Source organism: Hyperolius riggenbachi, chromosome 3, assembly GCF_040937935.1.
Source record: "Hyperolius riggenbachi isolate aHypRig1 chromosome 3, aHypRig1.pri, whole genome shotgun sequence".
Classification (NCBI taxonomy): Eukaryota; Metazoa; Chordata; class Amphibia; order Anura; family Hyperoliidae; genus Hyperolius; species Hyperolius riggenbachi.
This window is the reverse complement of record NC_090648.1, coordinates 107,930,655-107,951,889: the sequence shown is the minus strand read 5'-3', so window position 1 is coordinate 107,951,889 and position 21,235 is coordinate 107,930,655. Positions and strand designations below refer to the sequence as shown.

Here is a 21,235-nt window from a genome sequence, read left to right as displayed (position 1 = left end):
AAAATTACGCAGATCGGCCCAGCAGGGCCTAAGAAAACCTCCTGCGCGGCTTACCGCCAGGAAGGTTAAGAAAACCCGGACACCTGCATAGTCCTGCAGCTTTAATGAGCTATAATATTGCATACAACAGAATGGGGGGAAATGTGATATCTCTGTTTTGACTATGCCATTATTGGGTGTTCCTGACAGGCTGGGTTGAGTATTTCTGTAGCTGCTGATCTCCTGGAATTCTTGCACAGAGCAGACTCTAGAGTTTACTCAGAATGGCAGGACACTTGAAAAATGCCCAGTGAGCAGGAGTTCTGCAATGTCAAACACCTTGTTGATAGAGCTCAGAGATGAATGACCACACTGTTTTGAGCTGGCAGAATGGCAAAAGTAAAGGTAACCAAACATCAGGCGAGTTGGAAGCTGATCGGCCATCTGATTTGATTAATATAATGGAATTGGATGAAAATCGGTGCTGCACAGAGCATGCTCGATCAACGATGGGATTCAGTTCAGGCCGAAATGGGATGCATGTATGGATCGGACATGCTGCAAGATGTAGGGCCGTCATGTTCGATCAGGTGCACAGCAGTAACGGCATGCAATATGGGGGTGAATGATGAACACAATGGAAGCCCCGGCACTGCCCCCCTAGTGTAAAATGTGCCTCGTGCATGAATACTTTCCCTGTCAGTGTTCGCTGCTGGCTCCGTTCTCCATCCTCCAACCACATACACGCTCCCCACGTGGTTACCAGCAAATACGTTGGTGTGGGTGTTACACAAGCATCCACGTTACACCGGCGACCACATGGGGCGTGTGGATGTGGATGAAAGATGGATCACAGAGCAAGTGGCGGACACAAAATATGTACAAAATCGATCAGGAGTTGGTCTGCGGTGTATGGGCAGGCAACAGATCTCTCTCTGATCAGATTCAATCAGAGAGAGATCTGTCACTTGGTCGATCGTCGGATGTATGGGCACCTTTAGCATACCTTCCAACTATTTAAGATGACAAAGAGGGCCACTTAATCCATGCCCTTGCCACACCCTGACCACGCCCCCATCACACCCCTAGTCATGCATATCATAAAGATTTCATAAGAAAAATATGTTGTTTTATCATTCAAACCACACTGGTCCTCTATATCCTGGTTCATTTTCCTTCATATTAACATTTTAAAATGTGTAATATATCAATTTAAAGGATGGGAATAAAGTTTAGAGTCAAACACATTTTTTAGTAGAGAAATATATATATATATATATTTACAAAGTCCTGAAAGAGGGGCAAATGAGGAGGAAAGAGGGACAGAGGGACCATCCCTCCAAAAGAGGGACAGTTGGGAGCTATGCCTTTAGTCGAATGATCACTGTCTACAATTGCAGAGAAAAAGCCTTTCAGAATGCATAAACAGAAAGTGTAGACTGCAGTTGGCACAGACTCGCCCAAACTGGACACTTGAAGACTAGAAACATGTATATGATGGATCTCCCTTTCCCTTGATGTACACAGACTATGTGGTGAGAGCATCATTAGATGGGCCTAAACTGCCTTCTCTTGTTGTTGGTTTGGGGGTGTCAGAGAATTATGATTTGCAGCATGACTGTGAAGATAAACCATCTACAGAAATTGCATAATGAAATCCAGTCGCCATGGACCAGAATCTCACAGGAATGTTCCCAACATCATGTGGCATCCACACCACACAAAATTTAGGCTGTTTAGAAAGCAAGGGGACGTGTTACGGACTATTAATGCAGCTTTTCTCATAGAGTGCCAAGTTTACATCAATTATTGTAATTCATTTTTAAATACCCTTACTTCAAAACATGTCATTTTCTTACAAGACTAATAAAATCATCATATCTACTGTTGCAATCTCCCTGTATCTGTGGTTACTACGCTATTAGATAAGATTTTGCATCTGAAATGCATCTGGAGATGGCCTTTAATGGTAGGGATCCGTAAACAATGCCAAAGCACCTGCGTGCTCTGCTTTGAGACATGTTGGGTCCACTCTGAGCAGAAGTTGTGAAGAGACACAGTGATGCTGTTTTTTGTTGGCCACGCACACTTGACTATATGACTGAGTAATATTTCCAACAAATAAGTAGAGGGAGGAGAGAAAGAAAGGTGCGGTGCCATGGCAACAAACACCGGCACCAGGAAGTAGCTTGAGGCAGACTGCACTGATGTTTGCGAATTGCGAGGCTACAGGGAGTAGCGCCGTGGCATGGCACCGGTGCTGGCTGAGATTCAGCCATCCGAGGTACCATAATGGGCATCCGGGGCACAGTGTGTCACCACTCTCTTGCTCTTGCCCGGGGAGGCTCACCCTGGCCGCCCCCACCTAGGTACGCCACTGCTGTAATGTGACTTGAGTCTGAATAGGCTTCTTCTACCTAACTCAGTTGTATCATCAATGTTTAGCAAATCCTCTCAGGTTAAGCCCAACCGTCAAGGGGTCTTTGGTCCTCTTTTTGCTATTTGTTGTGGTGCTGTGGCCGGGCTAAATCCCCCTGCTTCCTTGCGGGTAACGTAATCATTATTGTCAGCAATGGGATTTAGCTATCTTTCTGTTTATCCTCAAAGCAATAGCTGTAGTCTGTAACATAGGATTAGCAAACACTGGTCTAGAGTGTCCATTGAGTTTTTATTGCTGTATGTGTTTCCATACGTAAGATTTTCCATGCTTCTTGTCCTACTGACATGGGTCACCAAGGAAAGGGAAGGGAGAGGAAATCTAGGCACAGCCATCAAAGCTATTAAAGAAAAACAAACTTTCTCACTCAGTCCAAAAGAGAAGAATGAAGTACTGTATTGGCTGGAGTTATGACTTTGTTGTAGGTTTAACCCTTTAGCAGCAAAATAAAGCCAAAAAAAAATTTGATTGCAGGGCTGAATTTTTCCTGTTGCTGGGGCAGGCTAGCCGGATATGCAGAGTGGGCGGCAGGGAGCATTTATTGTTACCCGTCCAGTCGGCTGGATCGGCTTCTTCTCTCCTCCACCGCTGCAGCAATGTAACCCCGTTATGTCTTTTAGGTTCCGATCACATGATATGACGTGATCCAGAAGACCATGTCAACGTTACAGCGCCACCCGGTGGTGAAAGAAGGGTGATGGAAGAGTCTCTTCCATCTCTCCTATCACCCCTCTTCCACCACCAGCTCTCTTACTAAAAAAAGCCGGGTGACCATCAACGTTGAGCAAAAACTGCTATCTTGCCCATGGCCCCATTTCATCTTAATCTATTTGTGCATTGGGGAGCTGTGACCTAAGGGCCTGAGCCCACTGATGCAGTTGTATCCGCTTCTGTCCGCTTTTCAGCATCTCTAACATTGATGTTTAACTGAAAAGTGGACAGAACTGTGTCAGTGGGCTCAGGCCCTTATACAGTAGTTCTTGTATCATGTATTTAACTAGGTTCTGATGATTTCTACTGAGGCCACACCGTGGTCCACTTTCAAGCAGCATACATTTCCATAAACAAAATTATATAAGGCTGTATTCCCACTTGAGCAGATGCAAAGTGGACACAGTGCGCTCCGTCCATTTTGCATCCAATCAGCACCATTCAAAACGATTGCCGCTCACCTGTCTCACTGCCGCTTGGTCCCTCTATATTCACCCCGGAGGCCGGCAGGAGCATTGGGCTCTCCAAAGACTGCATTAGGCCAATTCTCCCTAACAACAGAGAATTTTCATTAGTCCACCATGAACCAATGAGAATGTTCCCTGTTGCTGAGGTCTTTTTCAGCACAGTGCTTCTTCTCGGTGTACAGGGAGCGATTGGCAGTGATCGGCGGTGGGATGCGTAGCCCGGGGCAGATGCCGACGCATCCGCCTGCCTGGGATTATAGTGGACTGCACAGAAGTGCGGCACACTTACTGCAACAGATCCTGTGGATCCATTGCAGAGTGATAAGTGTGAACTATTTATAAAATATGAGACATACACGATGAGTGAAGAACGGACAGAGAAAAAGTCCATTCAGTGCTCTGGTACGAACAGAGCCTCATCCTGCATCAACTCGGAATTATCTGCATCTCACTGACGATCCCTACTGGTGATCAACACTTTATAAATAAAGCAGTTGGCACAAACTGGTGATCTTCGGATCGCAAAGTGGCAATCGCTTATCAAAACTGATCTTTATTTAAGCTAATCACCACTGTTATAAATAAAGTGAATTGCAGAAATTACAGCGATTTTCTAGCAATCTGCAGATCACCAGCTTTATCAGTGGGTTCAAAGGATGTACACATGAAGTTTTGATGGGTGGATGTAACGCGTACGTTAAAAAAGGGCGCCGGGAAAAAAGGGCGCAGGGTTTTAAAAGATAATCATGAATAACGTTTAAAAAAATTGTGTTATATTTCGTTTAAAAATAATGTTTTATAAAGTTATAAATCATTAAATAATGTGTATAAAATCGGCAATTTAAAAAACGTTAATCTTCCCTGTTTAAAAATTGAAATTTATAATAACGTTTTATAAAACATTAATAAGAATTTTACTAAAGCTATACCTAACCCTACTCTCACACAGAACCCTCCCTGTACCTATCCCTAACCCCTAGACCCCCCTGTTGGTGCCTAACCCTAAGACCCCCCTGTTGGTGCCTAACCCTAAGACCCCCCTGGTGGTGCCTAAACCTAAGACCCCCCTGTTGGTGCCTAACCCTAAGACCCCCCTGTTGGTGCCTAACCCTAAGACCCCCCTGTTGGTGCCTAAACCTAAGACCCCCCTGTTGGTGCCTAAACCTAAGACCCCCCTGTGATAAACATTAATAACGTTTTAAAAAAATATGGTGCGGTTTTTCATTTAAAAATGCAAAAAAAAAAAACTTTGTACGGTTTTTCGTTTAAAAGTAATGTTTTAAAAAAAATATTGTACTGTTTTTCGTTTAAAAATAATGTTTTAAAAATTATAAATCATTAAATAATGTGTAATCATGAGAAACAGTTATAAAACATTAAAAGTCTCCGGGCGCCGCTTTTAAAACGTTATTTTTCTCCGGCGCCCTTTTTTCCTGTTGGGCGCCGATTTAAACGATATTTATTATGGGAGTGAATGGCGGCGCCCTTTTTGTCCACCTGCCTCATGCGCCCAAATTTCCTGCTTCCGGATGTAACCACTTCCAAGTAGCCTGAGATCTGATGTACACAAACTGTTCATAGCTTTACAATCTGTTGAACTTCATACTACATGGAGGTGGCAAAATTGGCCAAACATATGACTACCCCAAACAGTTGTTAGCAGGAGGAGCTTCTGCAAGAGTTTACAACACTGGGGTGGGAAATACTCCACTGCTAGAGATTGGGGATGGTCAATGACATGCCCATAATTCCGAGTTGATGAAGAATAAATGTAAATTTTGAATGCAAATTTAGTTTTGCAGCTTGAAAATGGACCAACCAAATCCTTCCATGGAAGAATTAGACTGGCCTATTTTTGAAACTGCATACATTCCATACAAAATCTGCATAATCCTGCATCAACTCAGAATTATTTGCTTCTCATTGAGCATTCCTATCCTTTACTGAATATTTCTTGGCTTAGGGTGCATTCACACTATGGACGTTGTGGTGCATTAGAACGGAAGTTCTAATTGAACTGCAATGTGCTGCCACGGTCCTACAATCCAAGCATTCACATTGGCACATTGCCTTCCTGATGCGTCGGCTTCCATTGTGATTTATGATGATGTGGGCCTAGCTGTGCTTTACTGGACATGGCGCAAATTATGCCCCCGATGTAAATGAAGGTACCATGCCTTACGGTGCAGGCATTGCCGTAATACACCAATTTTGACAAGACACAGAATATTTATATTACGCTTTTCTCCTGGCGAATCAAAGGCACGTTTTAGCCAGTAGCTGTGCTAGGGAGTCTTGCCCATGGTCACCTTACTTAATAAGTGCAGTTTTACCAAACAAGAAGAGCCAAGATTCGAACCCAGGTCTCCTGTGTCAGAGGTAGAGCCCTTATCCAGCCCTTAACACCCTCAGACTTATGTCTTGGTTGGCCCTTCTATGAACAGGAATTACTGTGCAATTCGAACTCTGGTCTCCTGTGTCAGAGGCAAAGCCCTTGAAATCTGTTGCCATGAGCAACATGCACATCGTGACAGATACAATGTGAACTTACCCTTAGGGAGGGTTCACACTAAGCCCACGGAAAATGACTGCAGTTTTCTGTGGATACATTTTCAAATAAAAATTGCAAACGGTGTGGAATATTATGCGGCAGTTTTTATGCTACACGTTATCTTGCAGTAGCCATATCTAAATGTAAATGACGAGCCCATTGCCTCACATGAGCGGTCACATTTAATGAGATTCTCCATGCGGAGAAACTGTGTGCGATCCCCTCAAGTGTGAACCCTGCCTTAATGAAACCCTTCACTGAACTTCAGCAAAGACCAGGTGATTTTAATCATAGCCGTGGAGGAGAGTATTGTGTATCTCCTGGAGTGGGCTGAACAGAAGGTACAGTGGATTATCCACTAGGATCAGAGGATTGCTGCACATGCCAGCAGAGAGGAGGGAAGGGGGGAGATTTCTCTAACACAAAAATCCCAATTAATTATTTTTCACATAGAAGAAACAATCATTGTCAGGCAAGGTTCCCCAGCCTGGCTGATCATTTTACCTCAGTGACTTGTACTCAGCCAGTGATGAAGGGAAACTAGTGACTTTCATCTCCAGTCTGCATACCCCCAACATAGGACTCTACCTCTGAACTCTCCACACCCTTGCTGACTGAAATCAACTGGCTTATGGTTAAACCCTTCACAAAGATCAACCAAATCCAGGTGATTTTAATATGGAAGGAAGTGGGACATTCAGGAACTACATTTTTTATTGAAGGTCTATAGGTATGGTACCTTTAATGGTTTGTTTAATTCATCTGTCTGCAGTGGAGCTATAAGCCCATAGTTACACAGCGTAACTATATAACCACGTATTTATAACAAAAGAGAACCAAAACCTGCCTTCTGAGGACAGCCTCATATGTTACAGAGAACTCGGCCAAGAGGGAACAGTGTTGTTGTGCATAGGGAACAGTGTCTGTTAGTATACTCAGGGCAGGGCCAGATTTACCATAAGGCACTGTAGGCACGTGCCTACATGCGCCCAATGATCAGGGACGGATTTCTGGCAAGGCCACATAGGCCATGGCCTAGGGCACCAGAAGTTTAGGGGCGGCTCAGTGAGTGGCAGTAAAGCTGTTCTATGCAGCCATCCTTATCTGCAAGTACAGCTTTAACCTTTAAACTCACTGTCCTGTACTTGTGATGTCCCTGCAAGATATGTAAGCTCTATCCTGCAGGTACACATCAGCCTAACTCTCATGGTGACACATTGGGTCCATCATTAACAAGATGGCAAGCATACCATAAAAGTTCAAAACATAACATGTAATCTATACGCATATTACTAAAATAGCTATTGTCTGTGACACCAATAATGGAAAGTAAGGATAATTCTCGTTGGGGCACACAGAGCTAACAACCATACAGACGATATAGTTGGCCTTGGGCGGTAAAAAGTACAAATCCGGCCCTGCCAATGATGGAAAGGCGGCTCACTTCCCTCCCCAAGCACCTCTATCTCTTTTCCTATGCAGAGTCCTGGTGAGAGTGTAAATAAGAGGTTACTCGCCCTGCTCTCTGCATTCCCTTCAGTTAGGGACACCTCTAACTACCTAATACTGAGGGAACCTCTGGATACCTAATACTAAAGGGCACCTGTAGCTACCTATGATGATGGGCAAGGGAAGTAAGGGAGAAGTGATAGCTGGGATAGTCAGCACACTTGCGGTGCAGTTCGGTGGGGATTAATAGACTCATGGAGGGCGGAGTCTAGGGTGTCAGGACATCTGTGCCTATAGGCTCCTGTGCGGTAAATCCGGGTCTGACTCAGGGCCAGTGTTTCCAGAGCGTTGCCGGTCTCCCCCCAGGTCTCCCCCTGCTTGTGCTCCTTGGTGCCTCTACAAAGTTTTTGTCAGCATATCAACTCACCTGTCCTGGCGCACCGCTCTGTCTGTGTTCTGCCCCATTTGCTGCCTTTTCTCCATGACCGGTCAAGTCACTATGCAATAACATGTCATTGAGAAGCGGCACTCCTGCGAGCTTGAGGACTAGAATGCACGGACAGGTGAGTTGCTATTCTAAGAAGAATGAGGCAGAGGTCCAGGGAGCACAGTAAAGTTGAGATGGCAGCCAGCTTGGGGGCTCGGTGGGGTGGAGGGAATATGCTGCTGAATATGGGGGGGGGGGGGGGGGGGGCGGGCAGGGGGCCATCATGTTAATTTTGACACCAGTGTGGCTTCCGCAAGCCCTGAGTATAGTTTCCTGATTTGTTCCTTGTTTCAACTGCAAGATAGTCTCTCACTATGATTTATATTTTTTTCATTAACTTTGCATGATGGAGAATGCAATGGAACTAGTAAAATAGCTCAATACATTTCCTTAAAATTTTGTTTAAACTTCAGATTATTTGCATCCTCAGAACTGAACTTATTTTAGGCTAAGCCAACTTTTTATGACCTGCAGATATTGAAATATGGTGTTAGGTGGACAGCACAGTGGTGTAGTGGTTAGCACTCTTGCCTTACAGAGCTGGGTTCTTGATTCAAATCCAAGCCAGGGCACTATCTATATGGAGTTTGTTTGCTCTTCCCGTGTCTGCGTGGGTTTCCTCCAGGCACTCCAGTTTCCTCCCACATCCCAAAAACACACAGATAAGCTAAGTGGCATCTCCCTAAAGTGACCCTGGACTATGATATATACACTACACAATACATACATAGACATATGACTATGGTAGGGGCTAGATTGTGAGCCTCTCTGAGGGACAGTTAAGTAAAACAATATACTCTGTACAGCGCTGCGGAAGATGTCGGTGCCATATAAATAATAATTATAGCTTTTTCCTGACTGATTCATTCAAGTACATCATTTTGCAGTTTCCCTCCTAAGCTATAGAGTGCTATCGAGGAACTCTAGATCAATTCATTGGTTATGATCAGTAAAACTGATATTCAATCTTGGCGACAGAATCACAGAAATCAGACATCCAATCATGTTGGTAGGGATTAGATTGTGAGCTCCTTTCAGGGACAGTTAGTGACAAGATATATATATATACACTGTACAGCACTGCGTAATATGTCGGCGCTATATAAATACTAAATAATAATAATAATAATAATGTTCATAGCAGTTTAGGATAGGTACCTCTGAATGATGATATCAGGCAAACACAGGTTAATTTCAGTAACTGGTATTGACTCATAAAGGTTAAGTTCATGCTGACGGTTTTAAGGGTCGTAAACTGCAGCATTTTACTGCCCTCTAAGCACCGGTAATGTGTTAACCACAGGGCCAGCACAGAGGTATGTAGTTAGAGGGAGGATCGCTTGCTTACAAAATGCAACTTAGAGCCTTCAGGTTATGGCAACAGCCCTGCACTCAACCTTGTAAATGTGTATAGATTGTGGTGGTATTTTCACCAGTGAACGCAATGCATGCAACCTCTTACCTACTGAAAGTCAGCTCACAAACGCCTAGAAAATCACTACATATACGGTTTTCAAGGTATTTGAAAAAGCCATGAATGTTAATTTTCTTGCCCATTATATTTGTCCAGTAGATAAGACACAGAATATTTATATCACCCTTTTCTCCTGGCGGACTCAAAGCGCTTGAGCTGCAGCCACTAGGGCACGCTCTATAGGCAGTAGTAGTGTTAGGGAGGCTCGCCCAAGGACTCCTCACTGAATAGGTGCTGGCTTACAACAGGAAGAGCCTAGATTTGAACCCCGGTCTGTCTCCTGTGTCAGTGGCAGAACCCTTAACCAGTACACTATCCAGCCACTGCAACCACAGTTCAGGTAACCACAAAGGAGTAGATTGTAATAAAGCAGGAACAGAATCAGTCACTGAAATAGGTAATGGTCACATTATGTTACCACAATGAAGATTCAACAGAGAGTATACCAGTCATGTCAGAGGCATCAAGAAATGTCAAGCTTGGCAATGTGGCAGTACTTACTTCGTGGACGTGGAGCCTGGGTGGCATTTGGTGCAGCGATGCAGACGTCATCTCTTGGGAACTTCTCGCAGCGAAGCATATCTGGCCACGGATAGCCGAAATATTGCATGACTGGCTCACAGGCATCTCTGACCTCTTCACACAACCAGCGGCATGGGTAGAGGGGCTGCTCCAGGCACACTGGGGAGAAGAGGGAGCACAGGAACACCTGAGTACCCGGGTGGCAGTTCTTGCTCAGCAGGGGAACCCAACTACTGGCTTGGTACTTCACTTCCGCCATGCTCTCGTGGTCCAGGAGATTGGGCAGCACCATCTTGCTGTAGCCCACACCATGGCACAGCGCAAGATCTTGAGGGATGTCCACGCACTGCGGCGTCCTAGAGTAGAACCTTCCATTTTGGTAATTGCGAACCCTCTCCGGCTGAAAGCCCACATAGTCATATTCGCTGGACTGAACCTCCTTGTCAAAGGACCCTGGTGTTACCCAGAGCAGTAGAAGGGTCCAAAGGCCACCCTTCAGTGACATTATCCCTAAAAGGCTTACTCACCGTTTAAACATCAAAAAAAAGTCAGAAAAAGTTTAAGTGGAAGTTTCCGTTTCTTAAAAGAAACCTGGAATAACTTCAGCCTTAGCTAACCAGTGGAAGTATAGTGCTGACAGAGCAGTGGTGCAGTCTCTAGGTCTGTTGAATGGAGCTGCTGGCAGTATTTGCAGATTTTGTTATTGGAGAGAGAAGAGCAGAAAGTGTTAGCCAGGAAAGAATCAGAGAGATCCAATGAAAAGTGTGCAGTCCCTCCTCCTCTCCACCCTCTCTCTTCCTTGTGTCACACTTTTTACCTCTCACATTGCTGCTGTCCTGCTGCTCTTGTCTCCTTCTTGCATACTTCTTACTCAGCTCTTTCTTCTCTGACCACTGGCATTTTTTCCCACCCTTTCACATCACCCCATCCTCCCCAGTGTGACTTCTCTCCTCCTCACTGAGACTCCTGTTCCTCCACACACCTCCCCTCAATCACCTTTCCTCAAGGCATAATTAATTTACAAGTGTCACTCACAGCCACTGGGAGCTGCACACACACAAAATTAACCCCACGTGCTGAACGGTCTACCTGCAGCTGTCGCGCGCTGCTCACAGCCAGCTGGGAAATGTTTTACCAAGTTTCATATGTGCATTCACCGAACCCTTAATAATCTGAGCCACTTGTAGTTGGAAAAATATATTTTCAAATTTGAGATAGCTAGATAGCTAGATAAAACGTTAATATTAGTGCACTAAATGAGCCATGCATCCGATGCACATCAAATCTCTGCGTTCAAAGAACAAAACCAATAAAACATGAATTCAATACCTAAGATAAAGTGTGGTCATTGCAGCACTCGCTGTGTTTAACTACCACCCAACCACAGTTTTTCCCCTTAAAAAAACAGCAATGTTTGCATCATACGCCTCACATTCATTCACCAATAACTTTATCGATACTTATCACACCAAAATTATCTATATATTGTTTATTTTTTGCCACAAATTAGGCTTTCTTTGGGTGGTACTTTTTGCTAAGAATCATTTTATTTTATATGCATTTTAAAGGGAATAATAATAAAAAAATGAAACAAATCATTATGTTTTTTGTTCTCAACCATTATAGTTTTAAAATTAAATTTGTCGCGGTAGATAAAACTCATACATTTTATATACCCATTTGTCCCGATTAGTACAATGCATTAATTGTGTCCCTTACTCGTAATACATGTATGTATGGTGATAATATTTTATCTGGAAATAAAGGTGTATGGTTTTTTTTTTTAATACTATATCAATAATTACAAGCCTTTATTCACAAAAATAACAGTAATATACCCTCATGACATACCTATTAAAAAGTCCATAAGGTTACTATCAATTTATTTATTTTTAAATGGTGTTATTTTTTTTTATAAAGGTTTTATTTTGGTAACTATAGGGTGTCTGTGAGTGCATTTTTACTTTTTGGCCACAAGATGGCACCACACTTTGGTCCCGTGTACTGTAAACAGCACACAGAAAGTAGTAAGTGTCTCTGTTTTCTTTCAATTTGTTAATGAATGCTGTCCTCTAGCTGATGTTGGCTTTCATTGATCACAGCCACTGTGATCGAGCTTGGGAAAAACAAGCTGCTTTAAAGGCAGGCACCACGCTCTCACCGTCTTACCCATGAAAGCATTTCTCATATGGTAAAAAACAAAATGTTTATTTTACATCAATAAAATAAAAGGATCAATGAAATAAAAAAAAATCAAATTATATAATCTTTGTTATATATGAATATTTGTCATCAGGGTTTAAGTGGAAAAGTATGCAGATCAGGAAATACTGAGGCTGGTTTCACACTAGAATGCGGTGCTGATGAAGGCTACCGCCGAAACCCTGGTCGGGATGTGGAGGCTATTATTGTAGCGATGTGCAATTAAATCAAGTATATACCCTGTAAGTGATCTCCCCTTGCGTGGTCCTTTCAGCCGTCAGTGTACACTATTGTGTGTTATTTTGTTCTCCACAGCCAGGAAGCGCTGTAGGCTATCTCTAGCTAGGAGTTACATCGTAGCTACTGTGGAACCCAGAGCCGGCGAAAGGAGAAAGTGCGGGGAACCACGTGACTGGAGGACGGGAGACTGGCCGTCCTGCTGATGAACGCAGCGCTGCTATTATCAGAGCAGCGCGGATTTTGGGATTACAGCAAGTTACTGCAGGCTCCATTTCATCTGTACACAGCGCATGTTTGTTTCTGTCTGTGCGCTGTATCTACAGGATAAGGTACTGTAGCCCTTTGTATGCAAGCTAGCGGCAAGTGCTATGGTCTCAGACTGTCATGTATGATCTTTCCTGTTGCGCTGAGGTAAGACTTTCTGATCTCCTTGGTTGTTGAGGGTGAGATAGGCCTCATTTACATAGAGGGTTTTTAGGGTGGAACACTGGTGTGGTTGAGGGAGGGTTAAGGTTAGACATTGAGAGGGTGCTTAAGGAAGGAGACACGGTTACCCCCCACTCTCCATGTGTAACCAAACTGTACCTGAGATGGGGCCTTAAAAAGAAAATATACAGTGGCTTGCAAAAGTATTTGGCCCCCTTGAAGTTTTCCATATTTTGTCACATTACTGCCACAAACATGAATCAATTTTATTGGAATTCCACGTGAAAGACCAATACAAAGCGGTGTACATGTGAGAAGTGGAACAAAAATCATACATGATTCCAAACATTTTTTACAAATCAATAGCTGCAAAGTGGAATGTGCGAAATTATTCAGCCCCCGGAGTCAATACTTTTTAGACCGACCTTTTGCTACAATTACAGCTGCCAGTGTTTTAGGGTATTTCTCTACCAGCTTTGCACATCTAGAGACTGAAATCCTTGCCCATTCTTTTTTGCAAAACAGCTCCAGCAGTTTTCAGATCTTAGTACATAGCAAGGAAATGAGCAGCGCTACTTAAAAACAGACTAGTGCCTACCTGCAAAAGAGTGCAAGCCCCACTTGTGGGGTCGAATACACACCGAGCATACACATGACCTGTCTACCACTAGAGGAGGATGTTGGTTTCCATTAACAGCTTGCATGCAACCTATTAAGTACTCGTCCCTCCCACTGCGAAGAAGTCAATCCTCCATGGGAGGGGCCTAACACTAACTAAATCCTAACCTATGTATATGCATAGCCTGGGTGCGGCTAATCAAATAAAATCGAAAATTGAAAATGGAGGCCATTCGGAGGCGGCCTGGTGTTGCGCTGATCCACCTTTTGCGCAATTTTCAATTTTCGATTTTATTTGATTAGCCGCACCCAGGCTATGCATATACATAGGTTAGGATTTAGTTAGTGTTAGGCCCCTCCCATGGAGGATTGACTTCTTCGCAGTGGGAGGGACGAGTACTTAATAGGTTGCATGCAAGCTGTTAATGGAAACCAACATCCTCCTCTAGTGGTAGACAGGTCATGTGTATGCTCGGTGTGTATTCGACCCCACAAGTGGGGCTTGCACTCTTTTGCAGGTAGGCACTAGTCTGTTTTTAAGTAGCACTGCTCATTTCCTTGCTATGTACTAATGTAATTCGTTTTTTTTCAGCTGCTCCCACTTAACAGCCATGCTTTTGGTGTATATGCAGAGCTTCTGTTTGGGTTCAAGGTGCGTTTGTAGTTCCTGGGGGGGCTCAGCGCATCTCTGATGGAGGCCATTCGGAGGCGGCCTGGTGTTGCGCTGATCCACCTTTTGCGCAATTTTCAATTTTCGATTTTATTTGATTAGCCGCACCCAGGCTATGCATATACATAGGTTAGGATTTAGTTAGTGTTAGGCCCCTCCCATGGAGGATTGACTTCTTCGCAGTGGGAGGGACGAGTACTTAATAGGTTGCATGCAAGCTGTTAATGGAAACCAACATCCTCCTCTAGTGGTAGACAGGTCATGTGTATGCTCGGTGTGTATTCGACCCCACAAGTGGGGCTTGCACTCTTTTGCAGGTAGGCACTAGTCTGTTTTTAAGTAGCGCTGCTCATTTCCTTGCTATGTACTAATGTAATTCGTTTTTGGTCAGCTGCTCCCACTTAACAGCCATGCTTTTGGTGTATATGCAGAGCTTCTGTTTGGGTTCAAGGTGCGTTTGTAGTTCCTGGGGGGGCTCAGTGCATCTCTGATGGAGGCCATTCGGAGGCGGCCTGGTGTTGCGCTGATCCACCTTTTGCGCAATTTTCAATTTTCGATTTTATTTGATTAGCCGCACCCAGGCTATGCATATACATAGGTTAGGATTTAGTTAGTGTTAGGCCCCTCCCATGGAGGATTGACTTCTTCGCAGTGGGAGGGACGAGTACTTAATAGGTTGCATGCAAGCTGTTAATGGAAACCAACATCCTCCTCTAGTGGTAGACAGGTCATGTGTATGCTCGGTGTGTATTCGACCCCACAAGTGGGGCTTGCACTCTTTTGCAGGTAGGCACTAGTCTGTTTTTAAGTAGCGCTGCTCATTTCCTTGCTATGCACTAATGTAATTCGTTTTTGGTCAGCTGCTCCCACTTAACAGCCATGCTTTTGGTGTATATGCAGAGCTTCTGTTTGGGTTCAAGGTGCGTTTGTAGTTCCTGGGGGGGCTCAGCGCATCTCTGATGGAGGCCATTCGGAGGCGGCCTGGTGTTGCGCTGATCCACCTTTTGCGCAATTTTCAATTTTCGATTTTATTTGATTAGCCGCACCCAGGCTTTGCATATACATAGGTTAGGATTTAGTTAGTGTTAGGCCCCTCCCATGGAGGATTGACTTCTTCGCAGTGGGAGGGACGAGTACTTAATAGGTTGCATGCAAGCTGTTAATGGAAACCAACATCCTCCTCTAGTGGTAGACAGGTCATGTGTATGCTCGGTGTGTATTCGACCCCACAAGTGGGGCTTGCACTCTTTTGCAGGTAGGCACTAGTCTGTTTTTAAGTAGCGCTGCTCATTTCCTTGCTATGTACTAATGTAATTCGTTTTTGGTCAGCTGCTCCCACTTAACAGCCATGCTTTTGGTGTATATGCAGAGCTTCTGTTTGGGTTCAAGGTGCGTTTGTAGTTCCTGGGGGGGCTCAGCGCATCTCTGATGGAGGCCATTCGGAGGCGGCCTGGTGTTGCGCTGATCCACCTTTTGCGCAATTTTCAGTTTTCGATTTTATTTGATTAGCCGCACCCAGGCTTTGCATATACATAGGTTAGGATTTAGTTAGTGTTAGGCCCCTCCCATGGAGGATTGACTTCTTCGCAGTGGGAGGGACGAGTACTTAATAGGTTGCATGCAAGCTGTTAATGGAAACCAACATCCTCCTCTAGTGGTAGACAGGTCATGTGTATGCTCGGTGTGTATTCGACCCCACAAGTGGGGCTTGCACTCTTTTGCAGGTAGGCACTAGTCTGTTTTTAAGTAGCGCTGCTCATTTCCTTGCTATGTACTAATGTAATTCGTTTTTGGTCAGCTGCTCCCACTTAACAGCCATGCTTTTGGTGTATATGCAGAGCTTCTGTTTGGGTTCAAGGTGCGTTTGTAGTTCCTGGGGGGGCTCAGCGCATCTCTGATGGAGGCCATTCGGAGGCGGCCTGGTGTTGCGCTGATCCACCTTTTGCGCAATTTTCAGTTTTCAGATCTTGCCACAGATTCTCGATTGGATTTAGATCTGGACTTTGACTGGGCCATTCTAACACATGGATATGTTTTGTTTTAAACCATTCCATTGTTGCCCTGGCTTTATGTTTAGGGTCGTTGTCCTGCTGGAAGGTGAACCTCCACCCCAGTCTCAAGTCTTTTGCAGACTCCAAGAGGTTTTCTTCCAAGATTGCCCTGTATTTGGCTCCATCCATCTTCCCATCAACTCTGACCAGATTCCTTGTCCCTGCTGAAGAGAAGCACCCCCAGAGCATGATGCTGCCACCAACATATTTGACAGTGGGGATGGTGTGTTCAGAGTGATGTGCAGTGTTAGTTTTCCGCCACACATAGCGCTTTGCATTTTGTCCAAAAAGTTCCATTTTGGTCTCATCTGACCAGAGCACCTTCTTCCACATGTTTGCTGCGTCCCCCACATGGCTTGTGGCAAACAGCAAATGGGACTTCTTATGCTTTTCTGTTAACAATGGCTTTCTTCTTGCCACTCTTCCATAAAGGCCAACTTTGTGCAGTGCACAAATAATAGTTGTCCTATGGACAGATTCCCCCACCTGAGCTGTAGATCTCTGCAGCTCATCCAGAGTCACCATGGGCCTCTTGACTGCATTTCTGATCAGCGCTCTTCTTGTTCGGCCTGTGAGTTAATGTGGATGGTCTTGTCTTGGTAGGTTTACAGTTGTGCCATACTCCTTCCATTTCTGAATGCACAGCTTGAACAGTGCTCCGTGGGATGTTCAAGGCTTTGGAAATCTTTTTGTAGCCTAAGCCTGCTTTAAATTTCCCAATAACTTTATCCCTGACCTTTCTGGTGTGTTCTTTGGACTTCATGGTGTTGTTGCTCCCAATATTCTCTTAGACAACCTCTAAGGCCGTCACAGAGCAGCTGTATTTGTACTGACATTAGATTACACACAGGTGCACTCTATTTAGTCATTAGCACTCATCAGGCAATGTCTATGGGCAACTGACTGCACTCAGACCAAAGGGGGCTGAATAATTACGTACACCCCACTTTGAAGTTATTGATTTGTAAAAAATGTTTGGAATCATGTATGATTATTGTTCCACTTCTCAAGTGTGCACCACTTTGTATTGGTCTTTCACATGGAATTCCAATAAAATTGATTCATGTTTGTGGCAGTAATATGACAAAATGTGGAAAACTTCAAGGGGGCCAAATACTTTTGCAAGCCACTGTGGCTTGCAAAAGTATTCGGTCCCCTTGAAGTTTTCCACATTTTGTCATATTACTACCAACCACGGCCTCAGAGGTTGTTTTTAAAGAGAATATTGGGAGCAACAACACCTTGGGTTTCCTCCAGAACCCTCTGGCCTGATTTCTTCCTCATCGTCCTCAGTCGGTGCCTGGTTTATCTGCAGCTGTCCCCGGTAAGTCATCCAGTAGGGGCCAGGTGGCACAGTCCGGCCATGACCGCTGCCCTTCCTGCACAGTCATAGAATGCTCCAAGCAACGGGAGCGCGCGCACGTTGGCTGCGGACCGGAGGACTTTCTGGGGCTAATTGCTGAAGAACGAGGAGGTGGAAGAGGATGACGAGGGAGCCATCTCAGGGGGAAGCCGGAGGAAGCCCAAGGTACGTATATTTTCTTTTTAAGGCTCCATCTCAGGATCTCTTTAACCCTCCCTCTTTCCTTAACCCCTTTCCTAAGCATTTTCCCTATTTTCCCTAATTAATTACACTTCCCCTAACCCTGTTCCCTAACCTTCCCAATACACATTTAACCCTAACTAATTCTCACTTTTCATTGTCTTAACCACTTCAGGACCACAGTCTTTTCGCCCCTTAAGGACCAGAGCCTTTTTCTCCATTCAGACCACTGCAGCTTTCACGGTTTAATGCTCGGTCATACAACCTACCACCTAAATGAATTTTACCTCCTTTTCTTGTCACTAATACAGCTTTCTTTTGATGCTATTTGATTGCTCCTGCGAGTTTTACTTTTTATTATATTCATCAAAAAAGACATGAATTTTGGCAAAAAAATGATTTTTTTAACTTTCTGTGCTGACATTTTTCAAATAAAGTAAAATTTCTGTATACATGCAGCGCGAAAAATGTGGACAAACATGTTTTTGATTAAAAAAAACCCATTCAGTGTATATTTATTGGTTTGGGTAAAAGTTATAGCGTTTACAAACTATGGTGCCAAAAGTGAATTTTCCCATTTTCAAGCATCTCTGACTTTTCTGCGCACCTGTCAGGTTTCATGAGGGGCTAAAATTCCAGGATAGTACAAATACCCCCCAAATGACCCCATTTTGGAAAGAAGACATCCCAAAGTATTCAGTGAGAGGCATGGTGAGTTCATAGAAGATTTTATTTTTTGTCACAAGTTAGCGGAAAATGACACTTTCTGACAAAAAAAAGAAAAAAAAAAAGTTTCCATTTCTTCTAACTTGCAACAAAAAAAAATGAAATCTGCCACGGACTCACTATGCTCCTCTCTGAATACCTTGAAGTGTCTACTTTCCAAAATGGGGTCATTTGTGGGGTGTGTTCACTGTCCTGGCATTTTGGGGGGTGCCTAATTGTAAGCACCCCTGTAAAGCCTAAAGATGCTCATTGGACTTTTGGCCCCTTAGCGCAGTTAGGCTGCAAAAAAGTGCCACACATGTGGTATTGCCGTACTCAGGAGAAGTAGTATAATGTGTTTTGGGGTGTATTTTTACACATACCCATGCTGGGTGGGAGAAATATCTCCATAAATGACAATTGTTTTATTTTTTTTACACACAATTGTCTATTTATAGAGATATTTCTGCCACTCAGCATGGGTATGTGGAAAAATACACCCCAAAACACATTATACTACTTCTCCTGAGTACGGCGATACCACATGTGTGGCACTTTTTTGCACCCTAACTGCGCTAAGGGGCCCAAAGTTCAATGAGTACCTTTAGGATTTCACAGGTCATTTTGAGAAATTTCGTTTCAAGACTACTCCTCGCGGTTTAGGGCCCCTAAAATGCCAGGACAGTATAGGAACCCCACAAATTACCCCATTTTAGAAAGAAGACACCCCAAGGTATTCCGTTAGGAGGATGGTGAGTTCATAGAAGATTTTTTTTTTTGTCACAAGTTAGCGGAAATTGATTTTAATTGTTTTTTTTCACAAAGTGTCATTTTCCGCTAACTTATGACAAAAAATAAAATCTTCTATGAACTCACCATACTCCTAACGGAATACCTTGGGGTGTCTTCTTTCTAAAATGGGGTCATTTGTGGGGTTCCTATACTGCCCTGGCATTTTAGGGGCCCTAAACCGTGAGGAGTAGTCTTGAAACCAAATGTCGCAAAATGACCTGTGAAATCCTAAAGGTACTCATTGGACTTTGGGCCTCTTAGCGCACTTAGGGTGCAAAAAAGTGCCACACATGTGGTACCGCCGTACTCAGGAGAAGTAGTATAATGTGTTTTGGGGTGTATTTTTACACATACCCATGCTGGGTGGGAGAAATATCTCTGTAAATGACAATTGTTTGATTTTTTTTTACACACAATTGTCCTTTTACAGAGAGATTTCTCCCACCCAGCATGGGTATGTGTAAAAATACACCCCAAAACACAATATACTACTTCTTCTGAGTACGGCGATACCACATGTGTGACACTTTTTTGCAACCTAGGTGCGCTAAGGGGCCTAACGTCCTATTCACAGGTCATTTTGAGGCCTTTGGATTCTAGACTACTGCTCACGGTTTAGGGCCCCTTAAATGCCAGGGCAGTATAGGAACCCCACAAGTGACCCCATTTTAGAAAGAAGACACCCCAAGGTATTCTGTTAGGAGTATGGTGAGTTCATAGAAGATTTTTTTTTTGTCACAAGTTAGCGGAAAATGACACTTTGTGAAAAAAAAAACAATACATATCAATTTCCGCTAACTTGTGACAAAAAATAAAATCTTCTATGAACTCATCATACACCTAACAGAATACCTTGGGGTGTCTTCTTTCTAAAATGGGGTCACTTGTGGGGTTCCTATACTGCCCTGGCATTTTACGGGCCCAAAACTGTGAGTAGTCTGGAAACCAAATTTCTCAAAATGACTGATCAGGGGTATAAGCATCTGCAAATTTTGATGACAGGTGGTCTATGAGGGGGCAAATTTTGTGGAACCGGTCATAAGCAGGGTGGCCTTTTAGATGACAGGATGTTTTGGGCCTGATCTGATGGATAGGAGTGCTAGGGGGTGACAGGAGGTGATTGATGGGTGTCTCAGGGGGCGGTTAGAGGGGAAAATAGATGCAATCAATGCACTGGGGAGGTGATCGGAAGGGGGTCTGAGGGGGACCTGAGGGTTTGGCCGAGTGATCAGGAGCCCACACGGGGCAAATTAGGGCCTGATCTGATGGGTAGGTGTGCTAGGGGGTGACAGGAGGTGATTGATGGGTGTCTCAAGGTGTGATTAGAGGGGGGAAATAGATGCAAGCAATGCACTAGCGAGGTGATCAGGGCTGGGGTCTGAGGACGTTCTGAGGTGTGGGCGGGTGATTGGGTGCCCGCAAGGGGCAGATTAGGGTCTAATCTGATGGGTAACCGTGACAGGTGGTGATAGGGGGTGATTGATGGGTAATTAGTGGGTGTTTAGAGGAGAGAATAGATGTAAACAATGGATTTGGGAGGTGATCTGATGTCGGATCTGCGGGCGATCTATTGGTGTGGGTGGGTGATCAGATTGCCCGCAAGGGGCAGGTTAGGGGCTGATTGATGGGTGGCAGTGACAGGGGGTGATTGATGGGTGGCAGTGACAGGGGGTGATTGATAGGTGATTGACAGGTGATCAGTGGGTTATTACAGGGAATAACAGATGTAAATATTGCACTGGCGAATTGATAAAGGGGGGTCTGAGGGCAATCTGAGCGTGTGGGCGGGTGATTGGGTGCCCGCAAGGGGTAGATTAGGGTCTAATCTGATGGGTAACAGTGACAGGTGGTGATAGGGGGTAATTGATAGGTGATTGATAGGTAATTAGTGGGTGTTTAGAGGAGAGAATA

The 21,235-nt window shown here is 44.3% G+C and overlaps 1 protein-coding gene across 1 annotated transcript in view; it reads right to left on the bottom strand.

Annotated features, from left to right (window-relative positions):
- The window catches only part of SFRP1 (secreted frizzled related protein 1), a 28,846-nt gene extending 17,887 nt beyond the window's left edge, over positions 1 to 10,959 (bottom strand). The window contains exon 1 of the mRNA XM_068274738.1: positions 10,057 to 10,959. Within this exon, the coding sequence (XP_068130839.1) occupies positions 10,057 to 10,582 (526 nt within the window). The 5' untranslated portion in view covers positions 10,583 to 10,959. The remainder of the gene's footprint in view (positions 1 to 10,056) is intronic.
- Positions 10,960 to 21,235: the final 10,276 nt, after the last annotated feature.